This window comes from Tamandua tetradactyla, chromosome 9, assembly GCF_023851605.1.
Source record: "Tamandua tetradactyla isolate mTamTet1 chromosome 9, mTamTet1.pri, whole genome shotgun sequence".
NCBI lineage: Eukaryota > Metazoa > Chordata > Mammalia > Pilosa > Myrmecophagidae > Tamandua > Tamandua tetradactyla.
In genome coordinates this window covers 49,389,073-49,402,261 of record NC_135335.1, presented here as the reverse complement: position 1 = coordinate 49,402,261, position 13,189 = coordinate 49,389,073, and the positions used below count along the sequence as shown (strand labels likewise).

Here is a 13,189-nt window from a genome sequence, read left to right as displayed (position 1 = left end):
CTCCTCCAGGTACTTCTCCAGGTGCTCCTCCAGATGCTCCTCCAGGTGCTCCTCCAGATGCCCCTCCAGGTGCTCCTCCAGGTGCTTCTCCAGGCACTCCTCCAGGTTCTCCCCTAGGTGCTCCTCCAAATACTCCTCCAGGTGCTCCCCCAGGTGCTCCTCCAAGTACTCCAGGTGCTCCTCCAGTTGCCCCTCCAGGTATTCCCCCAGATGCTCCTCCAGGTGCTCCTCCAGGTGCTCCCCCAGGTGCTCCTCCAAGTATTCCTCCAGGTGCCCTTCCAAGTACTCCTCCAGGTATTCCTCCAGGTGCTCCCCTAGGTGCTCCCCAGGTCTCCTCCAGGAACTCCTTCAGGTGCTCCTCCAGGTACTCCTCACCAGGTGTTTCTTCAGGTACTCCTTCAGGTGCCCCTCCAGGTGTTCCCTCAGGTGCTCCCCCAGATGCTCCCCCAGGTCTCCTCCAGGAACTCCTCCAGATGCTCCCCCAGGTGCTCCCCCAGATGCTCTCCCAGGTCTCCTCCAGGAACTCCTCCAGATGCTCCCCCAGGTGTTCCCCCAGATGCTCCTCCAGATGCTCCTACAGGTGCTCCTCCAGGTACTCCTCTAGATGCTCCCCCAGGTGCTCCTCCAGGTACTCCTTCAGGTGCTCCTCCAGTTACCCCTCCAGGTATTCCCCCAGGTGCTCCTCCAGGTACTCCCCCAAATGTCCCTCTAAGTGCTTCTCGCTGTTTCTCTGAACCAAAATCTGGAGCACTGCCTCCTTGGATTTTAACTTGCTTAGCGCCCAAGTTAAATCTGTCATTAGAGCCGTGGCTGCAGGAACGACAAAGCTGGCCTCAGATGGGCCTCCAGACACCTCTAGGGAGGCCCTGTCCTCCCTGCGCGTGCGCTGCTGCTCCTAACCCACTTCCGGTTTCCAGGCCGGGTCGTTGGGTGGGTGGAGTTCCAATGTGGCTGGGAAGGGGTACTGGGCTGTGGCTGCTGCCCCAGGGCCCAGGGCCCAAGGGCTGACTGGGGGTTGGGCCTGGGAGCTGAGGTATTTCCTGAGGTCCGCAGCAGGCCCTGGGGTCCCAACATGAGGGGAGGCTCAGGGAGGGGGCAGCCAGACCAGAAGAGATGCTGGTGGGGGGCTGGCTGCCAGGACTCTACCCTCAGAGGAGCTACACCCTAAGATCTAGACAAAGGGTCCCTTCTCTGGACCCTGTGTTCCCGAGGACCCTACCTCATCACCTGCCTCTTCTGGCCAAGATCCTGCGAGGACAATGGCCTGTCCATCTGCAGCCCAGGCCCCCACTTCTTAGCCATGTTTGGAGACTTGAGACCCCACAGCTCTCTGCCCAAATGGCCACAGCTACTACCAGGACATATGCCGCCTCCCCCGCCTGTGTCCCAAGGAGGTCCTGCCCCTGGTGGGTACCCCAAGTAGGCACCCCATGCGAGCACCCAAGGCAAGCATCCCAGGCAGGCACCTCAAGTGGGGCCCCAAGGCGGGCACCCAAGGTCAGCACAACAGCTTTGCTGTGGCGGGTGTGGACAGAGCTTGGACTTGCGGGCTGCAGAGTCTACATGTGGAGCACATCTTCTCACAAGACGGACAGAGCTGGGCGCAGGACAGGAGAAGGGGCATCAGGCTGGCATCTGAGAGTTCTGGGTCCCTGCGCGGCCTTTGAACGGAAGTCCTTGTCCACGTCCCGGGACAGGGCGTCCTTGCGGAGTGGCTGTTGGCCTGGCTTTGCATTGGCACCTTCACACCCAGGTGGGGACCCCAGGGATACGCTTGGGGTGGAGGGGGTGCCGGGAAGAGATGCAGCACCGGCCCCACGTCCAGAGCCTGGGGTGCAGGCCCGACAGGTTCCTATCCAGACGGACACAGTGATTTGCTTGGAGGTCAGCACAGGAACAGAGATAGAAATGGGGGTGCATGGCATGTAGGGGTGGACGGGCTGAGAGGAGCGTCCACGCCGCCCCCAGAGGAGCTGGGCAAACGCAACTTGAAGCAACTCCCGCGTGCAGCCGGCATCTGGCAGAGCCCCTGGCTCAGCCCCATGCCCCCGGCCTCAAGAATTGGGGTGAGTGGCCGAGGGGGTGGCCCTCTTCCAGTTTCAGGTTCGAGCCTTTGAGGGGCCCAGGTGAGACCGTCCAGGTGGGGCATGGTTCCCGCGAGCGCTGTCTGCAGTTGCGGCTGTGGCCTCTGGAAACGTTTTCTTGCCTGAAGCTGCAACCGGACAAAAGTGGTTTCCACAAAGGCTCAAGTTGCCGGTCAAGTCCACCTGGCCATGGAGTGTCTGTGGGGGCCGTGCGCCAGCTGTAGATAGGGGGGTCCTGTGCTTCTGGACCCCACACCTCATCTGACGTACTTGGGGGGCCCACACGCTCCCAGCACAGACCTTGGGTGGGAAGACGGAAACAGCCGCTGGTGTGGGCTGTGGGGGATGAGCAGAGCTGACTCCCTACGCCAGGGTGGGGAGCACAGGAGAGGACGCACCCCTCCCCCCCAGGAGTGAGGCAGAGAGGGAGTGGGTCATGGCCAGGGTGCAGGGACCCCGTGGGCTGCAGAAAGAACTGGGGGTCGGGGGCCAGGATGGGAGAGTGACTGCCAGGAAGAGGGGAAGGAGTCCTTCACGGCACCCAGATGGGGGGCCCAGATGCCCATCGTCCACACCCCGCACCCCATAGCCTGTACCCCACACCCCACATCCTGCTGGCTGTGCCCGGCGTCACGAAGCTGGGTAATGGTGCCGGAGCAGCTGGCTCTGGTCGTGAGGAGGCGGCGGTGGAAATGGAAACTGCGCATTCTGTGGCTAATAGCGCTTTTGTTATTTGCTGCAGGCAAAGACACACCCTAAGAAAAATAGCAAATTGCGGGGCAACCGGAATTACGCTTCCTCTGAGAAGATGCAGGGCAAAGAGTCCAGCCCCTGTGCAGATGAGCGCCCAGGTGAGATCACCTGGACCCGTTTCCTCACTGCAGGAACACAGGACTTTGAGCGAGTTAAATGACACCGAAGGGAATGAGTCAGACAAAGCCGGAATGTGATACATTCCGCTTGGCGACGTCTCCTGACAAAGCTGATCTCATGCAAAAGCAGGGGAGAGTCTGCTTCTAGCCTAAAAGAGGCTTAGACCCGTGGAAAACGTGGTACTGAAATGATTTGGATTCAGAAAGCGTGTGCTGTGAAGCGCCCGTGGCGAGTGGTCTGTGCCTGCAGGACACCCTGGGGGCGGCGGGGGCCACGCCACCCTGTGTCCCACGGAAACGCACGGCACCCGCGGCAAAGCGCGGGACTGCCCACTCTGCATGGGGTGTCTCCCTAAGGTAGCATTCTTTCTCCTTGTGGCATGTGCAAATACTTAAAAATATAAAGTTACAAATAAGGCAAATGGTCACGTCTTGAAGTCACTGTCGTTCCTAGAAATAATCGCGGGCCGACGAGGCTCCCCTCCACCCCTGGGCCTGGGGAAGGGGCTGGGAAGGGCCCTGGCACCCGTCACTTCCCCTTGAGCTTGGGGGGCTTCTCCCCTTGAGGTGGCTCTCTGCTGGTGTCTGCAAAGAGGGGCTTCGGGAAAGGGAGAAGGTCACGTGGCTGTCACCAAAGGGGCTTTGGGGAAGGAAGGATGGGGACAGCCTGAAGCGCCCCCAGCTCGGCCTGCCCTGCGGAGCTCAGGTGATAGGGGTGTTGGAAAGGGTGAGCCTCCACCTCCTTCGGTGACAGCCTCCTGGGCTTATGGGACAAGCCCCCTGCTGACCCCATCGCCAAGGTCAAGAGCCACGGAAAGGGCGCACGCATTTGAGCGGAAAGCAGATGGGGGGGCGCGGGGGCTGCTGGCCTGAAGAGGCAGGTGGCAAGCCCTTGAGGGAGAGCTGGAAGAGGTGGGGGCCACGGGGGCAGCCTAGCAAGGGCAGGTCTTGGGGGGCTGGACCCCCATCTGTGCTGATGGAGGGGCCCCCGAGCTGGGCCCACGTCCCACCATGCAGTCACCCTGAGCCCCTCCCTCCCTCCCCAAAGCACCAGGGCCAGACCCATTTTCCGGAGCCCCACAGGCCCACTTGGCGCTTCATGGCGGGTGGACAGTGATGAGGGCGGCGGGCACCCGGGCCGCTTGGCCGTGACCCCCCCCTTCGCGGGAAGAGTCTATGGTGGTCCCTGCTGTGGTGTCCGGCGACATTTCACTGTGGCCCCTGGGGGCCTCCTGCCAGGACTTGCAGCACCCTGCATCCCGAAAGACCACTTCCGGGGGGCTTCTCGTCCATCAAAAGAGCCTCCAGGCATGCGGCGACCCCACCCCCACCCCACCCCCAGCCCAGAAGCGCAGGCTGCAGCCGCACTTTGTCCACGCTAATCACAAGTGGCCAGAGCTGGGCCGGGCACGGGGAAGCCCCACAGTTCCGCAGGGGGCCACGCCCAAGGCCGGGTCAGCGCCCAAGGCCAGGTAAGTGCCCAAGGCCGGGTCGACGCCCAAGGCCGGGTCGGCACCTGTTGCTCTTCTGAGCTAGAGAGAGTGCGTGATAGGCCACAACCTAACCTGGAGGGGATTTTAAAAAGAGCCACAAGCCCCACCCAGCATGAATGCAGGAGAATGGGGCCAGCTGTGTGGCCCCAAATTCCCAGGGCCATCTTCGGACCGTGACCCCCACCCAGGAAGCCAGCACCCCTTTGCAGCCCTGCCAGGGGGTCCTGAGGGCAGCTGCCACCCCAGGGCTGCAGAGCAGATGGGCTTGTGTGCACGTGTGCACGTGTGCATCTGTTGTGTCTGGGTGTGTGTTTCGGCATGCCTGTGGTTACACGTGTGCATCTGTGCTGCGTGAGCATGTTTGTGTACAAGCATACGTGTGTGCACATGCATGGCTCGTGTCTCTGTGTGTCTGTGTGTGCGTGTGTGTCTGTTTTACTGACCCCCACGATGATTTGGGGTGAGCCCCCCAACGTCCATGCCAGCAGGCACGCCCTGGCCTCCTGGGCCGGGAGGCAGGTGGAGGGACTAGGTGGGGGTCTCAGACCCAGCCCTGCGCCCCAGCAGGGCGGCTTCAGTGGGCCCTGGTTCTGCCAAAGGTGCCTGCTGCCAGCCCAGTGGCCCGTGGGCACGGAGCCTCAGCGCAGAGCCTGCCCACACCAGGACAGCCTCCCCCGGGGGCCGGCTGTCTGGTTCTGCCCTGCCCCCAGGTTGGGTGCTCCTGTGGGGACCCCCCAGGTCCCCCCTGTGTATACAGCACTGGGGCAGTCGCTCTGGAACCGACAGACGAAGCAATGAGACTGGGGGGCACGGTGGCTGGGGCAGCAGTCGCCCCACTTGCCAAAGGATCCAAAGCCCTGCACAGAGGGGGACGCGGCCCCTGCCCCCGGCCCCTCCCGCCCCGGCCCCACGCCTGCCCTACCTCCCCCGTGGCTCTGGCACAGGTAGGGGAAGCGCCACACGTTGCCGAGGCCCACGCAGAAGCCCACGCAGGTCAGCATGTACTGTGCCTTGTTGTCCCACTTGGGCCGCGAGCTGGCCTCCTCCTTCTCCAGGGCCTCCACCTCGCCCAGCGACGGGATGCGCTCCTCCAGGCGGGCGTTCGGCAGTGCCAGCCTCACCATGGTGGACTCCAGTCAGGCCCCACACGCACAGGCAGGAGGGCACTGAGGGCAGTGGCCGCCCGCCCGCCCGCCGCTCGCCCTTTATAAGGAACCTTTGGCACCCCGCCCGCCCAGCACCTGCGCCGAAAGGGAGAGTCAGCAGATCTGCAGGGCGCGTCAGCGCGCGCTGTTAATGCCTTATCTGGGAGGCGCCCACACCCCTAGCGGCCCGAGAGGGAGCATGCGGCCCCCTCCTCTGTGCTGGCCAGATGGCTCCGCTCAGGTGCACCCACCAGGGGTACCTGGGACAGATGTGGGGACCGTCCTGGGGGCAGATAGGGGCACAGATGAGGGGACTGACCCAGGGACAGACAAGGAAACAGACTTGTGGACAAGTGTGAGGCACAGACCCAGGGACAGCCCCAGGCACAGGTGTGATGACAGAACCAGGAACAGAGGGGACAGAGCCTGGGACAGAAAGAGGGACAGACAGGGACAGGTCCAGGGGCAAACGTGAGGATAGCACCATGTGTGCTAGCCCTTCCTTTCAGCCACCCTAGCTGGATGCCTGTCCCTGCGGTCCTCCCTACCTCGGTCGGGGGGTGCCTCAGGATCCCCAAGGGCACAGCAGACAGCAAAGCTCAGGTGCTGCCCCCAGCTCCCCTGCAACCCCAAGCACGGCCGCCAGTCTGTCCACCACTGCCTGCCTGTCCACTGCAGAGCAAAGAGCCTCTGGGGACAGGGTGGGTCACGTCGGCAGGGGCCAGCAGGCCTGGCAGGCAGGGCGGGTGTGAGTGGTGCATTTCCTCCGCGGTGGCCTTGGGCCTACCCCGGACGCCAGCTCTGGGGTCGTGCTGCCCCGTCACCCTGCCTGGGCCATGTCCTGGATGCAGTGCCAGTGGGGGGAGCTCTGTTCCAGGGTGCCTTGGGGTGTGAGCCGGTGGCCCGAAGCTCCCAGCAATGCAACCTGGCCCCTCCAGCTCATGCCCCTGGCCTTCTCCCCGGGACTGGCTGCCGCTGACCACACTGTCTGGGCTTCATGACAAGCATCAGCCTCCCCCGAAATTCTGGGGGAACTTGGGCGAATCAATGCACAAACTGGGTGGGCCATCGGAGTCGACTAGAATATCATTTGAAAATAATAGCAAGAGTGCGGCCAGTGGGACGACCCTGTGGACACCACTTGCCCTGCGCTGCAGCCCTGGCTGAGTCCTGCTGCCGGCTGAGACCACGCAGCGCAGGGTGGGTGGAAATGCTCCTCGCCAGGGGGCTCTGTCCCCCCCGTGCATGCCACCCTCACCCACCCGCCTGCAGCTTGCACGGCAGTTCTCTTTCTTCATCCGCGTTCATTACAGCTTTTTCTTGCAAAGGGGTGGGGGCCCACTAAGAGAGCCAGAGACTTCAGCCACCAACAGGAGAGAAACACTGTTAACAGATCTCCCTCTCACTGTAGTTTTATTTGCTCCTCTGTGTGTGTGTGTGTGTGTGTATTTTGCATTCATACATGGATGTGTACGTGTAGAAGTGTATGTGTGTGCATGAGACACACACTCACCAGTTGAAATTATAGTCTGTGCGTGCTTTTTCTTTTTTTTGCATAGGCAGGCACCGGAAATCGAACCCAGGTCTCTGGCACGGCAGGTGAGAACTCTTTCAGTGAGCCACCGTGGCCTGCCTTGTGCGTGCCTTGCTTTTTACTTGACATTATGTCTTGAGAATCTCCCTTTTTAAAAATTTTTCCTCCAAATATCAAACATATTGGATACATCATCATTTATTAAAGTATATTGGATATGTCATCATTTATAAAAGAAAATTTCCTGGGTGGTGCAATGGTGGCTCAGTGGCAGAATTCTCGCCTGCCATGCCAGAGACCCGGGTTCAATTCCTAGAGCCTGCCTGTGAGAAAAAAAAAGAAAGGAAAAGAAAACGAAAATTTTCCAAATGCAGTAGGTTCATGTCTGCTGTATCCAATTGTTTAAATGTGTCTCCCCACACTTCTGTATTTCTATATGTACACACACAGAGGCAGATAAGTGATATATATCATAGGGAATTTGGTTCACGTTTTTGTCGTTTTTTGGGGTGCGTGGGCCGGGTGCTATATCTGATTTTTCTCGATTATAAATACTGCTGTCTTCCTGTTACTGTTTGATAGTTTGATGAATTTTTACAAATGAGCACATCCCAGTAACAATTACCCAAATACAAAACAGAACATTCCAGAACCCCAGAAGCCTCTGCTCCTTCTTCGGCAGCATCTTCTCTCTTCCTGAAAAACTTTAATTCAAGGGCTGAAGCCATAGCTTAGTTTTGCCTGTTTCACCAGTTCCTGAACGTCAAACTGACACCACACAGGCTGTGCCTTTTGTTTCAGTCAGACGCCCCCACCATGGCGTAGCCATTCTCTCATTCACCCATTCACTCCCATCGCCGGGCAGCGGCCCGTGTTTCTGTCGGGGACAGACGCGCGTGGCAATGCAAGGCCCCGGGTTGTGCGTGTGCTCCTTCAGCAGATACTGCCCGAGGGTTTGCAACGCTGGCTGAGAGGGCGGTCTGCATCCCACGCCTGCTTGGGCAGGAGGGGTGTGGTTGTCCTGCCCCTCGCCCACACGTGGTGTCGTCACCTGTCGGGTGCGAGCTGCTGCGGTGAAGGCGCAGGGGCCGTCGTGGGTTCCACTCGATCTCCCCGAGGGCAACAGACTTGGGTACCATCTGTTTAGTTGCTGCCCTTTGGCCATCAGCTCGAGAACGCCCTCCCCGAGGCCTTCCTGTGGGTGGCCAGCTCCCTGCAGCCGGGTCAATACGTTCCTGAAGGCAGGCCTTGGCCAAGCTCTTCCCCACTCGCCGGCTCGCCTCTCTCCTCATCCCAGGGGGTTCTGGCTCTGAACCCCCAGGCTGTCTAACTCGTCTCCCCTTCCTTGAGAGCTCCTGCTTTCTGTGTCCTATGGAGAATGTCTGCCTCCCTCGGGGTCACCGGGGGTCCTGTGGTGTTTCATTCCAGAAGGTTTAGCCACCGAGTCCACCTTCCTGGACGGGCACCACCGCGCAAGCTCTGCACCGCCCTGTTCCTAGGACGCCCCGAACCCTTTACTCACTGCCCCCAACCCTGCCAGGCTGAGTTCTTTACATGTGATGAATGGGTCATAAACTTCCTGAAATGCTTTTCTGCATTTTTGAGGTGATTGTAAAGCTGTGCTCCTTTACTTTAATGTGCTGATTAAACAGTGACTTTCCCGTACTAAACGACCTGAGAGTTCCGGAACAGTCCGTGTGCAAGATGCGTGAGTTTTTTATAGCCCCAGAGTGAGCTGGCCACAGAGGAGTTTACAGTGTCTGCATCTGCGCTCCTTCCCAGCCGGGCTCCATCCTCCGGCAGGCCTGTTTGCTGAGGCTCGGTCACTCGTGAGACCGTCCAGGGTCCCAGGCGGCACCTGCCCGCAGTGGAGACCGAGCGGATGGGCTCTGGGGCTTTCATGGGGGCGCCTGGAACTGCTGAGCTCTGTCCCGGGAGCCTTGACCCTTAAAGATGATCATGTAACGATACAGCTTTACAGTGTGACTGTGAAAACCTTGTGAATAAATAATAGGGGCGATAAGGGGTGAAGTAAATTGGGTAATGGAAACACTAGTGGTCAATGAGAGGGAGGGCAGGGGATGGATGAGGTTGTTTCTTTTTATTTCTTTTTCTGGAGTGGCGCAAATGTTCTAAAGATGGCCATGGTGATGAACGCACAACTGTATGATGATACTGTGAGCCACTGATTGTGCACCACGTGTGGACTGTATGTGTGTGAAGGTTTGTCAGAAAGATATTAAAAAAAAATGTTGTTTAAAAATCTTCGCTAATTTCAAAGTAAAAACACCTGTATTTAGAATGTACCAGAGAGTTTATTATTGAGCCCTCCCGTGGAGGAGAGTTAACCCTCAATCAGAAATTTTGCATTTCTGTCTGCCGGGCTTCCAGTAAACGGGCCTCTCTGCGGTCCCAGCTTTGCGAGAAGTGCCATCAGCGCGCGGCCCCCCAGCTGCGACACCCACAGCCCCGACGCGGGCTCAGGTGCGTTTCTGCGGGTCGGGCCTGCAGGGCGCTGCGCCTGGAACTGTGTGTGGGGGCAGAGGCGTCTGGGGACGGCCTCTGGGCAGCTTGTGTCTGGCAGCGATGCGCCCACCACCTGTAGCCTGAGCAGGGCACGTGCATCAGGAGGAGAGCCGGCCCCCTCCTGCCCCTCCTGCCACCCTCCTGCCCCTGCCTGCCTCGTCCACAGCGCCTGCTCACGGGTCTGCCCAGCCAGGACGGCAGCGTGGCTGAGCGAGCAGAGGCCGCGGAGGCCAGGTCACCGCCTGCGGAGGGGTGGCCAGCCCAAGCCCACCGGGTGCCAGTGGCGTGTCCCAGAGCTTGGGCCTTGCGGGGCCCTCGGGGCAGGCTCGGGCGGCCATACCTGGAGACGCGTGCAGTACACTCACTGCTCCTGGACAGGGGGCAGCGCGGCCCCCTCCCCACCTGTCCGGGGGCTGCTGCATCACCCCTGCCGGTGCAGGACACGCCCCCAGGGATGAGCGCCTGCCACCTCCTTTGTGGAGGGGGGTGGGGAGAAGGCGGTGACTCTGCAGGGGGTGGCGGGCAAGGTTCAACTGCGGCCGTGACCCCAGCCTGCTGCTCTGGACACCTGTGGGGCCCCCCGTGCCCCTGGGGAGCAGGAGCAGGGGGTGGCGAGCTCTTGAGCCCACCTGCCTGGGTCCCCCTCTGACCCCTGCCCAGCGCAGGGGGGCCTGGAGCCCCAGCCTGTGTGTTCGCTGTCCAGTTATCAGGCCGGGTGGTTGTCAGCGGCCTTGGGGGAAGTCACGGGAGATAAGCAGGGGCCGGGCGCCCTTGGGTTTGCCCGGGTGGAGATAATGGCCCTGGGGCCCAGCCCCCACCCAGGCCACTGGCCCCGAGGCCTCAGTCACCGGGATGCACAGGGAAGGGGCACTCAGTGCTGCCCGTGGGGACCCGGGCCCGGCCTGCCCTCCTCTCGGCAGGGGTGGGGGCAGGAGGCCCTGGGGGGTGCTCAAGGCTCAAGCTCATGCTGCCTGCTTCAGCTTTGCACGGCTGAGAAAGTGGACAAGGCCAATCCCTGCATCAGGTGACGGGCCCAAAGACGGTTCCAGCCCACGCACACAGCGGAACGCTTATTTCTGTGCACATTTGTGGTTTTATAACTTTTGTGATTACAAAAGTGAAGGGTGTTGTAATGTATTTGAAGAAGACAGAAAAAAATACAAAGAGATGAGAAATGCAGCATTCCCAGTCTCAGCACCCGCGGGTGGGCTTGCCGCACACTCAACAGACCCCCGGACCGTGACGCTCTGGTGTACCATCGGCAGCTGGTCTCCTTGCGTGCTTTTTCCTCGGAATGCGTTGTGTGTGTTTCCATACCTGGGAGTGGGCCCTGCCCGCCTGCCGGGGGGCACAGTGGGGTGCTCGGTTTCCCTCTGGCCGGGACCTTCCATAGCTCCACGTTTCGCTGTTCCAAACACTGCCCCAGTGCACACCAGGGCTCGAAGCTCTCCTTCCTGGGTGTGACTCCCAGGAAGGATCTTTCTGGAAGCAGATATAGCGTGAAGGTCCAGACGTGCCTACCCCGAAAGGCTGCAGGAGCGCAGCCCCTGCCCTCCGAAGCAGGCAGGGGTCACCACCATCTCCTCAGGGTTTCGAGCGGGGAGCCTGTCGCCCAGCTGCTCCTGTGCCCCCTCCACCTCTGGCGAGACGGACATTTTTCATGTATTTCTACTTAAATTGCTCTGCCCTTCCCTGGGGGTGGGGTGGTTTGAGCTGTCTTCTGGAGATTCCAGAACAATCTCTCCTTGCTGTGAGCCTGACCAACCCTGTGTCACCCCAGGAGTGGAAAGGCCCCCCACCCCCCACCCCCAGACCCTTTCCCTGCAGCGTTACTGTAGAAGGACCCGGAAGGAAGGCAGGGCTTCTTTGATTTGTTTTTTTCTTTCACTTTTTTATTGTTATAGTATAACATATATACAAAACAAAGAAATGAAAGAGCAATGCTTTTCAAAGCACTCTTCAACAAGTAGTTACAGGACAGATCCCAGACTCTGTCATGGGCCACCGTACGATCCTCTCAGATTCTTCCTTCTAGCTGCTCCAGGATATAGGAGGTTAGAGGGCTTAAATATTTTTTTATCATCACAATCGACTTTTTTTCATTTTTTCTTTTTGTAAAAACTAATATATATATATATATATATATATATATATATATATATACTCTAGTTTCTCTTCAAATCGTATAAATCTTTCGCCTTTCACTAAAGATTTCCATGCAGAGAAACGGTTATGAGTTTTTGCTCAATTTTTTGAGGTTTTGCTTTTTATCAAGGCCCCATGTATAGATAAATAGTATAAGCGGCTTATGTTAAAGGTCCCTTATAATTACTCGCAGTGAAGAATGTCGTGGACTTTCTATACTACAAAACACTTTTAATAAAATAAACAACGTAGATATGTAAAAAAATAATAACATATATACAAAAAGCAATAAATTTCAAAGCACAGCACCATAATCCATTGTAGAACAGATTTCAGAGTTTGACATGGGTTACAATTCCACACTTTTAAGATTTTACTTCTAGTTGCTCTAAGATACAGGAGACTAAAAGAGATAACAATTTAATAATTCAGCATTCATATTCATTTGTTAAGTCCTATCTTCTTTGTATAATTCTACCATCACCTTTGATCTTTCCATCCCTCTCTATGTTTGGGCCATGGCCATACTAACTTTTTCATGTTGAAAGGGGCTGTCACTAATATGGGGTAGGGAGGTGGAACTAGCTGATGTTCTGGAGAGGCTGGGCCCTCTAGGTTTCAGGACTTAACTGGTCCAGGGTCCCATCTGAAGGTCGTAGATTTCCGGAAAGTTACACATGGAACCCTTGTGGAAACTTATATATTGCCCTAGGTGTTCTTTAGGATTGGCTGGAATTGTCCTGGTTGGGGGGTTGGCAGGTTCTGATAGGTAGCAAGGTCTACCTGAAGCTTGTGTAAGAGCAACCTCCAGAGTAGCCTCTCAACTCTATTTGAACTCTCTCTGGCCACTGATTCTTTGTTACACTCCTTTCCCCCCTTTTGGTCCGGATGGAATTGTTGATGCCTGGCGCCAGGTCTGGATTCATCCCTGGGAGTCCTCTCCCACGTCACCAGGGAGACTTTCACCCCTGGATGTCATGTCCCACGAGGGGGGAGGCAATGATTTCACTTGCAGAGTTGGGCTTAGAGAGACTGAGGCCACATCTGAGCAACAACAGAGGTCCTCCAGAAGTAACTCTTAGGCATGTCTATAGGTAGGCTAAGCTTCTCTGCTACCTAATAAGCTTCACAAGAGCAAGCCTCCTGATTGAGGGCTTGACCTATTGATTTGGGTGTCCCTAAAGTTTGACACAGCATCAGGGGTTTCCCTGGTGGTAAGGTTTGATAGTTCCATATTCTTTCTCCCCTCCCTCAAGGGACTTTGCCAATACTTTATTTCCTGCTTAATATATTCTAGGATGTATCCAGCCATTACATTAAACTATATGGGATTAAAGGCCCTCATTCTTATTCTGGGCTCTTTGTATTTCAATTGTTCAAATGAGCTATC

The 13,189-nt window shown here is 57.8% G+C and overlaps 1 protein-coding gene and 1 non-coding gene across 2 annotated transcripts in view; one reads left to right on the top strand and one right to left on the bottom strand.

Annotated features, from left to right (window-relative positions):
* Nucleotides 1–5,615, bottom strand: part of SLC6A19 (solute carrier family 6 member 19) — a 33,992-nt gene extending 28,377 nt beyond the window's left edge. The window contains exon 1 of the mRNA XM_077116801.1: nucleotides 5,372–5,615. Within this exon, the coding sequence (XP_076972916.1) occupies nucleotides 5,372–5,573 (202 nt within the window). The 5' untranslated portion in view covers nucleotides 5,574–5,615. The remainder of the gene's footprint in view (nucleotides 1–5,371) is intronic.
* Nucleotides 5,616–11,814: 6,199 nt separating this feature from the next.
* On the top strand, nucleotides 11,815–11,932 carry LOC143647541 (U5 spliceosomal RNA). Its single transcript, XR_013158153.1, has one exon. It is a non-coding gene; the product is annotated as a U5 spliceosomal RNA (small nuclear RNA).
* The last annotated feature ends 1,257 nt before the right edge of the window (nucleotides 11,933–13,189 follow it).